This window comes from Salvia miltiorrhiza, chromosome 7 (genome assembly GCF_028751815.1).
Source record: "Salvia miltiorrhiza cultivar Shanhuang (shh) chromosome 7, IMPLAD_Smil_shh, whole genome shotgun sequence".
Lineage (NCBI taxonomy): Eukaryota > Viridiplantae > Streptophyta > Magnoliopsida > Lamiales > Lamiaceae > Salvia > Salvia miltiorrhiza.
Genome location: NC_080393.1, coordinates 28,695,017 through 28,709,610, shown reverse-complemented (window position 1 = coordinate 28,709,610; position 14,594 = coordinate 28,695,017). Strand labels below are relative to the sequence as shown.

The following is a 14,594-nucleotide window of genomic DNA, read 5'->3' as shown; positions in this document are numbered from 1 at the left end:
TTTAGACATCACCCATTTCGTCGAAGGATGCTAAATCTTGAAAGCAAATTTTAATGTTTTTTTTTATAAAAAAATTTGTTACAACCAAAGAAAGGAAAAAACCCACTCACACTCTAGCTTCTAAGGTGACTCGAACCCCCGACTTATTGGTTGGAGGGGAAGCGTCTTACCAACAGACTGCGCTTCATCGTCGAAAGCAAATTTTAATGTAGTCAGCAGTTACACGATGGTTGTGTCAAAAAAATAAATAAATCCTCATGTCATTTTATCCATTTTTATTTATTGTTTACCATTCCCACACGTCAATTATACATATTTTTATTCATAAAAATATTCGTGAGCATGCTGATGTAGTCATTTTTTTTGTTTATTGATTTAAAATGCGATTTGGAAACTGTATATGTTCATTTTCAACATCGATATATTTTCACTTCCTCTCATGAAAAAAAAATTCCATTAATTCATATTGATTACGAATTTTAATAAAATGTGCATGAAATTGTTAATGGAGTAAAAATCTCAAATATTAGTAGAACTGTGTGAATTTTATTACTATAAATGAAGAAATTAATTTTTTTACAAAAGAAACATTGTGATAATATTTTTATGAACGTGCGAGTAATAATATGCACTCGTCCTGTAATTTCATAGGCGAAAGAAAAAGAAATACTACTAATAAGTAAATGCTTGATTTTTTTTTTTTTTTGAAACCAGTAAATGATTGAATTGAATCTGCTAAATACACTGCAAGTGTGTGTATATATATATACTATGGCTATGGCGACTTGAGTTCCCCTCTTCCACAACGTGAACAACCCCCAAAAATCCGCACCTTCAAAATCCAAAAATAGTCTCAATTTTTATTCTTCACACTCTCGATCAATCAAACACCGTCCTCTCGTTTTCAATGTGATTTCTCTCTCTCTCTCTCTCTCTCAGCGTGACCTTCCTCCATCTCGCGCGAGCTTCTATCGGACTTCAGCTTTTAGTCACGATTATTCTCTCATCTCGTTTTCTGTTTGAATGTTACAGATGGATTGAATCAACGTTTCTCCTTTTAGGTTGTTGATGGCATGTGGAACTCACGTGGAAATTGAGGATTTGCCGTGCGATTTCGGAGGTATGCAGTTGCTGCGATTGATTTAGATCTGAGTGACAATTTGGTAAAGCATTTTAGTTTCGATAAGTCGGAGTAATTCTGGGGATTTTTGTCTCGATTCCTTAAAAAAAGTTGTTTCCAGAGGGAGAAAACTGTCGAAATGGAAGTCTCGAGCGGGCTGGGCCCGAGGCCCGGCTCGAGCGCATTGAGCAGAGAGAAACACGAGGAGAACGAAGGGATAAATATCGAGAATATCGAATTGGAGACGTCTGTGAATGATTTTCGTTCCAATCACCATTTTCATTCCATGAGTGCGTTGGACATTCTGAGAGAAACTGTTTGGATTCTTCGATTCAATTCAGGCGGATTCATGGCGATCGTGGCAGTGTTAATCTGCCCTGTTTCGGCCGTGCTCTTGTCAAACGTGTTGGTGGATCAGTCCCTTGTGAAGAGGCTGAGCTTTCGCCTTTTGCTAGTTGCAAAATCGAGTGGACTCCCTCTCAAGCCTTTCGTCAAACAGTCGTGCCATAGAATGGCTGAGATGGTGATCTCAGCAGCAATGTGCTTCCCCTTGTTAGTGACGCTGCTGCTTCTGTCCAAGGCTGCTGTGGTTCACACAGTTGACTGCACATACTCGAGGAAGAAGTTTGATTTCTCGAAGTTCTATGTGATCATCTGCAAGATTTGGAAGCGGATTGTCTTCACATATTTGTGGGGGTGTCTAGTAATGTCCGGTTGCCTCGCATTCTTCATAGTCCTCCTCGTTGTAGTGAGCTGTGTGTTCTTGATCATGGGGTTCCCATCTGACTTGATTCTTTACCCTGCAATGGTAGTAGGGTTGATTTTCTCAATCATTTTTGCCAATGCTATCATTATCTGCAACACTGCTATTGTGATATCTGTTCTTGAGGATGTTGCAGGGCCTCAGGCAGTGCTCCGTTCTAGTTCATTGATTAAAGGGCAGACGCAAGTCGGGCTGCTGATATTCCTTGGGTCGACTATAGGTATGGCGTTCGTGGAGGGTCTGTTTGAGCATAGAGTGAAGACACTTAGTTATGGAGATGGCTCTTCTAGGTTATGGGAAGGGCCTCTTTTGGTCGTGATGTATTCCTTTGTGGTGATGATCGACTCGATGATGAGCACAGTTTTCTATTTCAGCTGTAAATCCTATCGTTTGGAATCAGCAAGTGCAGAAAAGGAACCAGTTCTGGAAGCTCAGGCTATTGGTGAGGCTCAATGACATCCATTTTGATGTCGTGTAATGGTAGAGAAGAGAAAGCTTTGCTACTCTAGTGAGAGAATGAAAATGTGGTGATGAAGCTTCTTCAAATGGAATATTTTGTGCCAATGGAGATGGCCTAAAGTAAGTCGACATAACTTTGAAGCCTTACTTTAACTCTCCGACATGGTAAGTGAAGAAGGAAGGCATCATTCTACATTTACAGGCATACCGTTTTGCAAAGGTTGTTAAAGCTACAGTTTTACATACTCTTTGTAATAGTTTTATGCTCTTTACAGTTAACACAGTTTACATGAATTTGTTGGTGGATTCTTTGTTCATATAGTTGGTCTTTCACTTAATTTAAAGAGAAGACGAGTAGAATGAATTTGAACATTTCCAACATGCTGGGATCGGAATGTATTGGGTTTGAAATGCATATTCCCTAGTATTGCTTCTTCTGTTGATTCAGCATCTTGCTTATTCGAATGGGGTTTTACATTATTGTTTGTGCTGGAAATGAATTTTCAGTTTGTCCCATTGCGCTCGTTTAATCTTGATTTTACCGAGTAATTGAGAGTAGTTGCAGTGGTGGAACTTGAAATACATACGCAAATGGAACTTGAACTCCACATAAAACCACGACCATAATGAAGTTTGTTAGTCAAATTATTTATGAAAAATTTCTATTCCTATCATCCGAAAGAAACTCTCTGCAAACAAGCTTTTTGCAAATGCTATGTTGACTTGTACTACAGAAACAGCTATATGTCAGCATCAACACAAAATTGGTAATGAACCATGATTCTATCCAGCATTTATTCCTATCTCCAATTGAGACCAGGCTTCTCTTTCCCTGAGATTAGTTAATGAACTGAGGTTTCACATCTGCCTCCATGATAAAAGTTAACGAGTACTCAAACTTCAAAATCTAAGTATTTTCTGGAAACATATCAATAACTCAAAAAAAATTCCATGGTTTTCAAGCTACTTTTCATGCATTCATTACTTCAAATATGCAAGACATAAAAGAAGCAAACAACTCCAAACGTGTTATCAAACATCAAACATCAATGTAGTTTATTCATTACATCCCTTTAAAGCCAATAATCGAAAACACCCCAACAAATTCTTGGGGCATTGCCTAACTATTCTTCAATCTAATCATACTACCACAAAAAGTACACAACCGCCTCAATTAGTCTGTCTCATCCTCCCCTTATTCTATATCCAAATAATACTATTACAAAACCGCCTCAATTAGTCTGTCTCATCCTCCCCTTATTCTATATCCAAATAATACTATTACAGATATAATCAATTATCCACAAGTATAAAAAATCACACTCAACTCATCCAAATCCAAGCAAAAATTCTCGAATACCAATAAAAAACATTACCAGAAAGAGTGATTTCATCATGCCTTCGCATCCCCGGCATTAGCAATGATCGAAGCTTCTTTCCCATTCTTCTCCTGCTCCTCAATAAACTTCTTGTTCTTCTCGATGGCATTGGCGACCTCAGCCGGCATATACTTCTCGTCGTGCTTCGCCAAAACCTCCGTGGCTGCGAAGTAGCACTCCAAGGTCCTCGCCTTCTCGGTAACCCCCAATTTGCTTGTGTTCTTCAACAGCGCCTCCTCCTTCTTCTTCGTTTCCTCGTCGAGCGGCTTGACGAATCCCTCCACCACCGCGGAGTGCCCCTCCCGGAAGAGATCGGGCAGGCTGCCCTCGTACTTGACCAGAATGTCGGTGATCAGATCGGTGATGACGAACTGGATCTCCGACGACGACGGGATCTGCGCGACGCTGTTCTCGAGCACAAGCCCGCCGAGGCGGAACTTGGATTTCATGGGGTCGGAGGTGTACTTGTCTAGGGCTTCCGTGGGGGTGACGTAGAAGACCAATTGATCCTGAAATTGGTTGAGCACGATGACTACAAATCCGGCGATGCAGCTGATGGTGAGGGCGTAGGTCCAGAGCCGGCGTGTCTGGAGCTGCCGGGCGCGGGATCCGATGTCGGGCTTTTTGGATCGGGTGGAGCGCCCGGGCCGGGTCGATAGGAACCGGAGAATTGGGTGTTGGGGGTGGTTGAAGATGGTGGGGGATCCGTGAGAATTGAAGAGATAGGGTTTGGGGATGGGGGCTGCGGTGGAGTGGTGGCGCAGGAGGTGGCGGAGGAGGAATCTGGGTGCCATTTTATTCGTGGAAGGGTTTAAGCTGAATTTTAATTCCTTTACCTACAAATTAGAGTATTAGTGCATCCACGTGGGTGCCTATTTGATAGCCTACTTGATAAGCAGACCGCATTGGAGTTACTTGATAGCTTATTTGATTTTTTTAGTTTTGATTTTTTTATTTTTTATTTAAGTTTAATTATATATATTTAAATCACATAATTTACGTCAAATTAAATTGCATTAATTTTGAAATCGTAAAAATTACATAAAACTTAATAAAATAAAAACAAATTCTAAAAATAACTATTCTTGCTTTAGAGGTTCGAAACGTGCCCAAACATGCTCGATCAAATCACGTTGGAGCGGGGCGTGCATCTGCCTATCTCGGAGAATAGTATCTCTTTGCACATATTCCTCGAAGGAAACCGGGGTTGCTCGAGCACTCTCCGTCGAGTCACTGCTAGACGTCCCGTGTCCTGCATCGTCATCTCTCCAATTGGTTGCTCTTTCACCTTCGTGCTCCACAATCATGTTGTGGAGAATGATGCAACACAACATGATGTCCTTGCAGTGCTCCACGTACCAATTACGCGCCAGACTTTGAATAATTCTCCACCGAGCTTGAAGGACTCCAAAAGCACGTTCGACATCCTTCTGTGCCGATTCTTGTATCTTCTTGAACCTCGCCTCCTTCGGATTGGTCGCCATCGGTGGACTCTTGACGAAGCAACGCCACTCCGGATATATGTCGTCGCACAAATAGTAGCACATCTGGTAGTAGCGATGGTTCACCTGAAAGAGCACAGGCGCCGCCGTTCCATCCAACACGTCGGCGAAGAGAGGCGACTGGTTGAGAACGTTGATGTCGTTCGAACCAGCGACACCGAAGAAGGCATGCCAAATCCACAGATTGTGGGATGCAACGGCCTCCAAGATCAAGGTTGGCTCCCTTGATCACCGCGTGTATATGCGTTGTGCCACGCCTTTGGGCAATTCTTCCACCCCCAATGCATACAATCAAGACTCCCTAGCATCCCGGGAAATCTGTGTCGCGCCTCGTGCATCTGAGTAAGGCGTGTGATGTCCTCCGGCGTTGGACGGCGCAGATAATGGGCTCCGAAAGCCCGGATGACAACCTTGCAGAACTTCTTGAGGCATACACGCCCGGTCGAGTCGGCGACTTTGAGATACTCGTCAAAAGTATCTGCACTGATGCCGGTGGCTAATTGGCGGATAGCCGCCGTGCATTTCTGCAAAGGGGAGAGAGAGTCCCGACCTATTGCATCAGTGGTCATCTGGAAGTAAGTATCTTTACCTTGAACAGCCTCGACGATGCGCAAGAACAACTCCTTCTGCATTCGAAAACGATGTCGAAAAAATATAGGTCCGTACGTCGGATTATCGTTGAAGTAGTCTTGCATAAGACGTAGATGGGCATCCTCACGATCACGGTGGATGTAAGACCGGGAACGTTTAACACGTCTCAACTCCGGCGCAGGTTGGGTGTAGATTTGAGCAAGCAATTGTTTCTGCAGCTCTATCTCCTCCATGATCGCGTGAGCTACACCGTCAGATGAATCAGACGAAGAATCGTGCTGGGGTTCCGCCATTTTTTGAAGAAAAAAGAAGGAAATATTGAAAGAGAAATATTGAAAGAGTGAAAGAGAAGAATTGTTGTTGTGTGAATGAAGAAAGAGTTTAGGGGTATTTATAGATAGAAATATATATATATATATATATATATATATATATATATATATATATATATAACTCAAACGGCTAAAATAGTCGTTGGCAAAAAAAAAAGGAAAAGTAATTGCAAAATCGGCTATTAGCCGTTAGTTTTAAACTTTGATTTTTTTTTTTAATTCCAGCTCGTGTAACTCAAACGAGATCGAGTACTACTCGATCAATTGAGTAAGCCTCGAGTAAGGCGATGCTGCATCGCCCTACTTGATCTCACCCTTACTCGAGTAGGGTGGATTGAGTAGGGCGTTACCAATGCTCTTACTTACTGTAAATTGATTAAATTTAATACTCCATAAAATATGCGTGAAAATTTAAAATGCCCTATTCCTTAAGAAGGTGTTTGGCTGAGTTATAATCTCTTCAAAACAGCTTATAAGTTGTTTTTTTTTTTTTTTGGGGAAAACAACTTATAAGTTGTTTAGGAGCTTATAAGCTCCTTTAAAGTGTTTGGCAAAATAAGCTTTTCTAAACAGAGTTTATAAGCTCCTAAAAAATAAGTTTCTCTATCCCAATTTTTTTTTTTTTAATCTGATATGCAACAATCATTTTTCAAATGTTTTTCAATTATAATTTATATTATTTTCATCATAAATCATTCAAGTTTATTTCTCTTCGATTTTCTCTCTCTAACAAAAAAAAATCTCTCTCTAACTTATAAGCTCAATTATCCAAACACTTTAACAACTTACAAGCTCTTAAGAAACTACAACTTATAAGCTCTTGAAATATTTTATAAGCTGTTGGAGCTTATAAGCTCTTTAAAATAAGGTTAGCCAAACATCCTATAAGTTATATGTGAAAAATTCCCTATTTTATAAACATAAGCATTCTATGTCATATTCTTTAAATACCCTTTGATTTGATGAGTTGCTTGAATTTTTGTGAAAGTCTTACACATTTGACCGATTTGACAACTATCAGTCAATGATTTGACAGCTATCAGTCAAGAGTACATATGACCGGTGGGTGACTAGATCATGTGGCCGGCCGGGCGGACACATAATTTCACCGGGAGGATACATGATTTTATCGGGCGGACACATGATCTGGGTGGCTAGATCATGTGTCCGGCTGGTAAAATCATGTGTCCACCCGGTGAAATAATGTGTTCGCCCAACCGGCCACATGATTTAGCCACTCATCGATCATATGTACTATTGACTGATAGCTGTCAAATCGTTGACTTTTATGACTGATAGATGTCAAATCGGTCAAATGTGTAAGTGTTATGATAATTGAGCAAGAACTGGAGAATGAAGAAGATAGGGTTCCTGAAGAAGATGGGAAATGGGAAAGTGATAAAAATGAGAGCTTTGAAGAAGTATGGGGAAAAGAGAATGAAGACTTGGGCAATCATGAGTGGTCAAACAATGGAGATGCAGATCCAGCCACACATTTGCCTTAATCTTATGTTTTGTTATTCCCTAAAGTGACTATGTCACTAGAATAGTTGTCGCATTTAAGTAATCCCACTTTTGGGGAATATTTTTATTTTATCACTGTAGGAAACCTTATTGTAAATATGAGGGGGCCACTTTGGGGGTTTTTAACCTAGCTATGAGAAATGAGAACGCAGACTTTGAAATTCAATCTATTCTTCCTAATATTTCTCTCTCTATTTTCCCCCATTTCTATCAATATCCACTATCTTAACATTTGGTATTTCAGAGCACCGATCCTGTTTAATGGCTGAAACTACTCGTTTCAAGGATTTGATGGAAGCACAGAAACGCATAGATCAAGCTTTGCAAACTGAAGTCTTAAAAAGAGATGCATCTGAAATTAAATTACAAGAACAGATCTCAAATATGTCTACAGAAATGCAACAACAGATGGGTGTGGTTTCGCGGCAAAATTCGATCAGCTATCTACTACATTGGTTTCACTTCAGTTACAGCTGCAGACATTTGACAGGGGAAAATCTCCCAGAGAAGAGGATTCCATCCTGGGTAAATACCCTCACAGTGGAGGTGGTGGAGACACATCCAAACCCATGCAACCATTCAGATACAAACACTCATCAGAGGGGTTAGGTACCAATGTTTTGAGCCCATTACCTAAATTAGAATTTCCCAGATTTGATGGTATGCACCCTAGGTCATGCATGCTAAAGTGTCAGGGATATTTCAAACTCATTTCTAATATACCTGATAATCATAAGGTTGTTTTAGCTTCTATGCACTTCGAAGCTAGGTAGAGCTGCCTAATAGTTCCAAAACCTATCATTGAAAGAAACTGAGATCAATTGGAGTCAGTTTATGGAAATTGTTTCTGCTAGATTTGAGGAGCTAAAAGAGGCAAAGATCATTTCTGAATTTAACAAGTTAAAACAGGTGGGAACTTATGATGAGTACGTTGATAGGTTTGAAGAACTCAGAGCATGTATGTCAAACAATAGCAGTTATTCGGAGGAGTAATACATTGTTAGCTTTGTTAATGGCCTTAGTGAGGAACTACAAACTTTTATTCTGATGTTCGAACCCACCACACTAGCCCAAACTATTGAACTTGGTGAAAGGTAGATTCACACCATTGAGGCATTAACTAAGAAGCTTAGACCATCAAACAGGCCAGTCACATACTCTGATAGCTGCAAAAAGGGAGAGAACAACTCCAACACTCAAACCAAGTCACAAAACCACCCCAAGATATTCAAATTCCTTACACAAGCTGAGATGGCAGCTAGGAAAGAGAAATGACTTTGCTATAATTGTGATGAAGTGTTTGTTCCAGGGCATAGATGTAAGGAAATGATAGCTTACCTAATCATGACTGAGGAAGAGGAGGCTAGCTGCTACCGATCTGTTATTGATATACAAAATGAGGAGCTGACAACACAAGCCACCCTAACGGAGGTACAAATGTCCCTTAATGCAATCACTGGAGAGGATAGCTTAACCACCATGAGGTTAGTGGGGGATATGGGTGATAAGAAGCTTGACATTTTTATTGATTCTGGAAGCACCCTTAGCTTCATTAAGGAGACAACAGCCAGGGCCTTAGGTTGTAAAATCGAGCCTGCCAAACCCTTATTAGTGAGGGTAGCCAATGGGCAAAAGTTAATAAGTTCCACCAGAGTTAAAGGGCTTAAATGGAATATGCAGGATCATACTTTTACTTACTCCCCTAGACTGTTGGCTACTAAGGGTTATGATCTCATTCTAGGGGTGACTGGCTGAAATCTTGTACTCCAGTAGAACTAGATTACGACTTGATGACTTTCACGGTGACATTAGTTGGGAAAAGAGTTAATGTGCAGGCTTTGACTAAGGAAACCAATTGCTATCTTATTTCAGGTCATGCTTTGTACCAGATGCTACATAAAGAGAACAATGATATTGAGGAAGTGTATTGGGTAAAATTAAACCATTTACAGTCTGAAAATAACTCTGAAATGGAGAAATTACTAACTGAATTTTAGGAGGTGTTTGCAGAGCCACAAGACTTGCCTCCACAGAGAGAAGTGGAGCATTAAATTGTACTAAAACCTGGAAGCGTTGCCAAACATCAGTATCCATATTGGGTTTCACATAATCAGAAAACAGCGATTGAAAAGATTATAAAAGAGTTGCTGAGGTCAGGAATGATACAGAATAGTAAAGGCCCATTTTCAGCCCCTGTGTTGCTAGTTAAAAAGAAAGATTTAACATGGCGAATGTGTGTTGACTACAGATACTTGAATAGTTTAACAGTGAAGCATGAATTTCCAATCCCTATTATTGATGAGCTTTTGGATGAACTACATGGCTCACGGTACTACTCCAAAATTGATCTTAGGTCTGGGTATTTTCAAATCCTTGTGAAGCCTGAGCACAGATACATGACTGCCTTCAGCACTCACCATGGACATTATGAGTTCTTGGTGATGCCTTTTGGCTTGTGCAATGCACCTGCGACTTTTCAGTTCTTGATGAATCTAATATTCAAAAATTATCTCAGAAATTAGTCCTAATTTTTTTAATTATATATTAGTTTACAGTGTTACACGGGAGGATCATTTAAGGCATGTCAAAGAGGTTCTGAGTATCCTACAAGACCAACAATTGTATGCCAAAAGAAGTAAATGCCAATTTGGGTAGCAAACTGTTGAGTACTTAGGCCACATAATTTCATATGAGGGAGTAGCAACTAACCCCTGAGAAGATCAAGAGCATGGTCACCTGGCCTACCCCATCCAACCTCAAACTTCTAAGGGGGTTCCTTGGCCTCACTGGTTATTACAGGAAGTTCGTAAAGGGATATGGAATTCTAAGTAAACCACTTACTGCACTATTGAAAAAAAGGGCTTTCAAGTGGAGCCGAACAAGCCTCTGTGAATCTGAAAAAAAGCTATGTCTACAGCTCATGTCCTAACACTACCTGACTTTACTAAACCATTTACACTTGAGACTGATGCAAGTGGAAAGGGGATCGGAGCTGTCCTGATGCAAGAAGGTAGGCCCCTTGCTTATATGAGCAGAACACTATGCCCTAAGAATCAAGGTTTATCTATCTATGAGAGAGAGTTTCTGGTCATTCTTATGGTTGTGTAAAAATGGAGATATTATTTACAAGGCCGCAGATTCATCATTAAAACAGATCAACAGGCTCTTAAGTATCTATTGTGCCAAAAGATAGTCAGTTCACTCCAACAAAACTGGGTCACTAAATTATTGGGGTTTGACTATGAGATTCACTACAAAAAGGGAATAGAAAACAAGGTAGCAGATGCTTTATCATGAAGGGAGGATTCGGTAGAAACCTATTGTGCCATATCTACTGTTACTCTAGAGTGGATTAACCATGTGACGGATAAATTCTTGACTGACATATTGGAAGCTAAGGCTGCTGATCACACTATTCATCCCAAATTTGAACTCATCGGAGGCATACTTCGATACAAGGGTAGACTAACCATTGGCAAGACTACATCACTTAGGCAAGTGTTGTTGAAAGAAATGCATGATTCTGCCTTTGGGGGTCATTCAGGTATTCTGGGCACATATATGAGGTTGAAGAGGGTGTTCTACTGGCCTAATCTCAAGCAGGATGTTACTAAGCATGTGGCAGCGTGCTCAGTTTGTACCATGAATAAATCTACCAATGAGAAATACCCAAGTTTACTACAGCCCTTACCCATCTCAAATCAAGCATGGACACATATATCTATGGATTTTATCGAGGGAATTCCTAAGTCAATGGGCAAGAATGTCATACTGGTGGTAATTGATCGGTTCACCAGATACGCCCTACTTCTTAGCTCTATCACACCCCTACACAGCTCAGTCTGTAGCAAAGCTCTTCCTAGACAACATCTACAAGTTACATGGGACGCCATTGAGTATCGTTTCGGATTGGGACAAGGTTTTCATTAGTCTATTCTGGAGGGAGCTCTTCAAGCTCATGGGAACCTTGCTGGACATGTCGTCAGCCTACCACCCACAGTCAGACGATCAAACTGAACGCCTAAACAATGTCTAGAGAATTATTTGAGGTGTATGACTCACCAGCACCCAAACAATGGATTAAATGGCTCTCACTTGCGGAACATTGGTATCACACCAATTTCCATACTGGTTTAAAAACTACCCCTTTCCAGGCACTGTATAGATACCCCCACCTCAGTGTAACCTACATGTCTACACCCCTCACCCAACATCTGAAGCTCAGAAAGTTATGATAGACAGAATGCAACTTACCCAGCAGTTAAAAGCAAATTTATTGGATGCTCAACAACGCATGAAATTCTATGCAGACAGGAAACGAACTGAGAGGGAATTCGAAGTTGGTGACCAAGTCTACCTGAAGCTGCAACCTTACAGTCAATTGTCAATCTCCCTGCGGAAAAATTTGAAATTGTCACCTCGCTATTATGGCCCTTACAACATCTTGGAACGAATTGGAAAGGAAGCATACAAATTGGATTTACCTGAAGAAGCTCGGATCCACCCAGTTTTCCACGCTTCTCTACTGAAGAAAGTCATCAGCGCAAGTGCCACAATTAAACCGATCATTCATCTTCTTACTCAAGATGGAACCTTTTCTGTATACCCAGTTGGTTTTGTCGACCGTCGAGAAACCCTGCGAAATGGTCAGCCGATTTCCCAAATTTTGGTTATTTGGTCTGCAACTGACAGTACTGCAACAAGCTAGGAGGATGAAAAGTTCATAACCCGGCGTTTTGAAAAGATTGATCCTTGGGGTCAAGGATCTTCCGAGGGGGGAAGTATTTTTATGATAATTGAGCAAGAATTGGAGAATGAAGAAGCTAGGGTTCCTGAAGAAGATGGGAAATGGGAAAGTGATAAAAATGAGAGCTTTGAAGAAGTGTGGGGAAAAGAGAATGAAAACTTGGGCAATCGTGAGTGGTCAAACAATGGAGATGCAGATCCAGCCACACATTTACCTTAATCTTATGTTTTGTTATTCCCTAAAGTGACTATGTCACTAGAATAGTTGTCGCATTTAAGTAATCCCACTTTTGGGGAATACTTTTATTTTATCACTGTAGGAAACCTTATTGTAAATATGAGGGGCCCACTTTGGGGGTTTTTAACCTAGCTATGAGAAATGAGAACGCAGACTTTGAAATTCAATTCTATTCTTCCTAACATTTCTTTCTCTATCTTCCCCCATTTATACCAATATCCACTATCTTAACAGTTTGACTTTCACAAAAAACCAAGCAAACCCATCAACATCAAAGGGTAAAATAGGTACTTCACATAATTTGGGCATAAAATACTTAAGTTTATAAAGTAGGACATTTTTCATATACAACATAAGGAATAGGGCATTTTTGCCTATTAACACTATAAATATTATTGAAAAATCAAGTCAGGCCAGCGTTTGCTGAAACAGAAAAAATAGAGGATTAGCTAATTGTTGAATACACCTTCTGCCATGTACACATAAGTGCATGGTGTAAAACTACTGAATACGATGGATTCCACATGAATTTACAGACCACCAACATCATTGTGGGAGAAATTATGAGTTCTTATGAGTTTTTCATTGATAATATTTATATTTTGGTTAAATAATAAATGAGTACTTATGAGTTTCGATGAGAAATTTATAATTACTTTGTGTTAGTACTTTATATCAGTTTCTTAGAGCATCAGCAGTGGAGATGACCTGATAAGTGACCTGATAGAGAGGGGACCACATTGGGTCAAGGAGGGTGCAGTGAGATGACATGATAGCTGACCTGATCTTTTTAGTTTTGATTTTTGTATTTTTCATTTAATTTTAATTGCACAAATTTAAATAACACAATTTACTTCAAATTAAATTGCATTAATTTTAAAATCCTAAAAATTACATAAAAAATTACATAAATCTTAAAAATTTAAAGACATATCCTAAAATAACTATTCCGGCTCTAGAGGTCCGAAACGTGCCCAAACGTGCTCCATCAAATCATGTTGGAGCACAACATGCATCTGCCTGTCTCAGAGAATTGCATCTCTTTGCACGTATTCCTCGAAGCAAATCAGGGTTGCTCGAGCACTCTCCGTCGAGTCACTGCTAGACGCCCCGTGTCCTGCGTGGTCATCTCTCCAATGGGCAACTCTATAACCTTTGTTCTCCACAATCATGTTGTGGAGAATGATGCAACACATCATGATGTCCTTGAGATTCTCGACGTACCATCCCCGCACCGGACTTCGAATGATTCCTCATCGAGCTTGAAGAACTCCAAATGCACGTTCGACATCCTTCTGTGCCAATTCTTGCATCTTCTTGAACCTCGCCTCCTTCGGATTGGTCGCCATCGGTGGACTCTTGACGAAGCAGCGCTACTCTGGATATATGTCGTCGCACAAATAGTAGCCCATCTGATAGTAGCTCCGGTTGGCCTCAAAGATCACCAGTTGTTCCATCCAACACGTCGGCGAACAGAGGCGACTGGTTCAGAACGTTGATGTCATTGTTCGAACCGGCGACACCGAAGAAGGCATGCCAAATCCATAAATCGTGGGATACAACGGCCTCCAAAATAAAGGTGGGCTCTCCTTGATCACCGCGTGTATATGCACCGTGCCACGCCTTTGAGCAATTCTTCCACGCTCAATGCATATAATCAAGACTCCCGAGCATCCCGGGAAATCCGTGTCGTGCCTCGTGCATCTGAGTAAGGCGTTGGATGTCCGTCGACGTTAGACGACGAAGATAATGGGCTCCGAAAGCCCAGATGAAAGCCGTGCAGAACTTCTTGAAGCATAGACGCCCCGTCGTCTCGGCGACCTTGAGATACTCGTCGAAAGTATCCGCACTGACTTCAGTGGCTAATTGGCGGATAGCCGCCGTGCATTTCTGTAAAGGTGTGAGAGACTCCCGACCTCGTGCATCATGGCTCATCTGAA

General features: G+C 40.8%; 2 protein-coding genes across 3 annotated transcripts; one reads left to right on the top strand and one right to left on the bottom strand.

The window, feature by feature from the left end:
* Window positions 1–696: 696 nt before the first annotated feature.
* On the top strand, window positions 697–2,659 carry LOC130995870 (uncharacterized). 2 transcript variants are annotated; one of them, XM_057921340.1, is made up of 3 exons: window positions 697–909; window positions 1,033–1,120; window positions 1,242–2,659. In XM_057921340.1, exon 3 carries the CDS (start codon window positions 1,260–1,262, stop codon window positions 2,337–2,339), a length of 1,080 nt encoding a protein of 359 aa, XP_057777323.1. In that variant the 5' UTR covers window positions 697–909; window positions 1,033–1,120; window positions 1,242–1,259; the 3' UTR covers window positions 2,340–2,659. The 2 variants fall into 2 exon arrangements, with proteins under 2 accessions (XP_057777323.1, XP_057777324.1); XM_057921341.1 differs by having other exon boundaries at window positions 723–909; window positions 1,062–1,120.
* Window positions 2,660–3,578: 919 nt separating this feature from the next.
* On the bottom strand, window positions 3,579–4,581 carry LOC130995879 (cytochrome c-type biogenesis protein CcmE homolog, mitochondrial-like). Its single transcript, XM_057921362.1, has one exon. The coding sequence runs from the start codon at window positions 4,513–4,515 to the stop codon at window positions 3,736–3,738; it is 780 nt and encodes a 259-aa protein (XP_057777345.1). The 5' UTR covers window positions 4,516–4,581; the 3' UTR covers window positions 3,579–3,735.
* Between the last annotated feature and the right edge of the window lie 10,013 nt (window positions 4,582–14,594).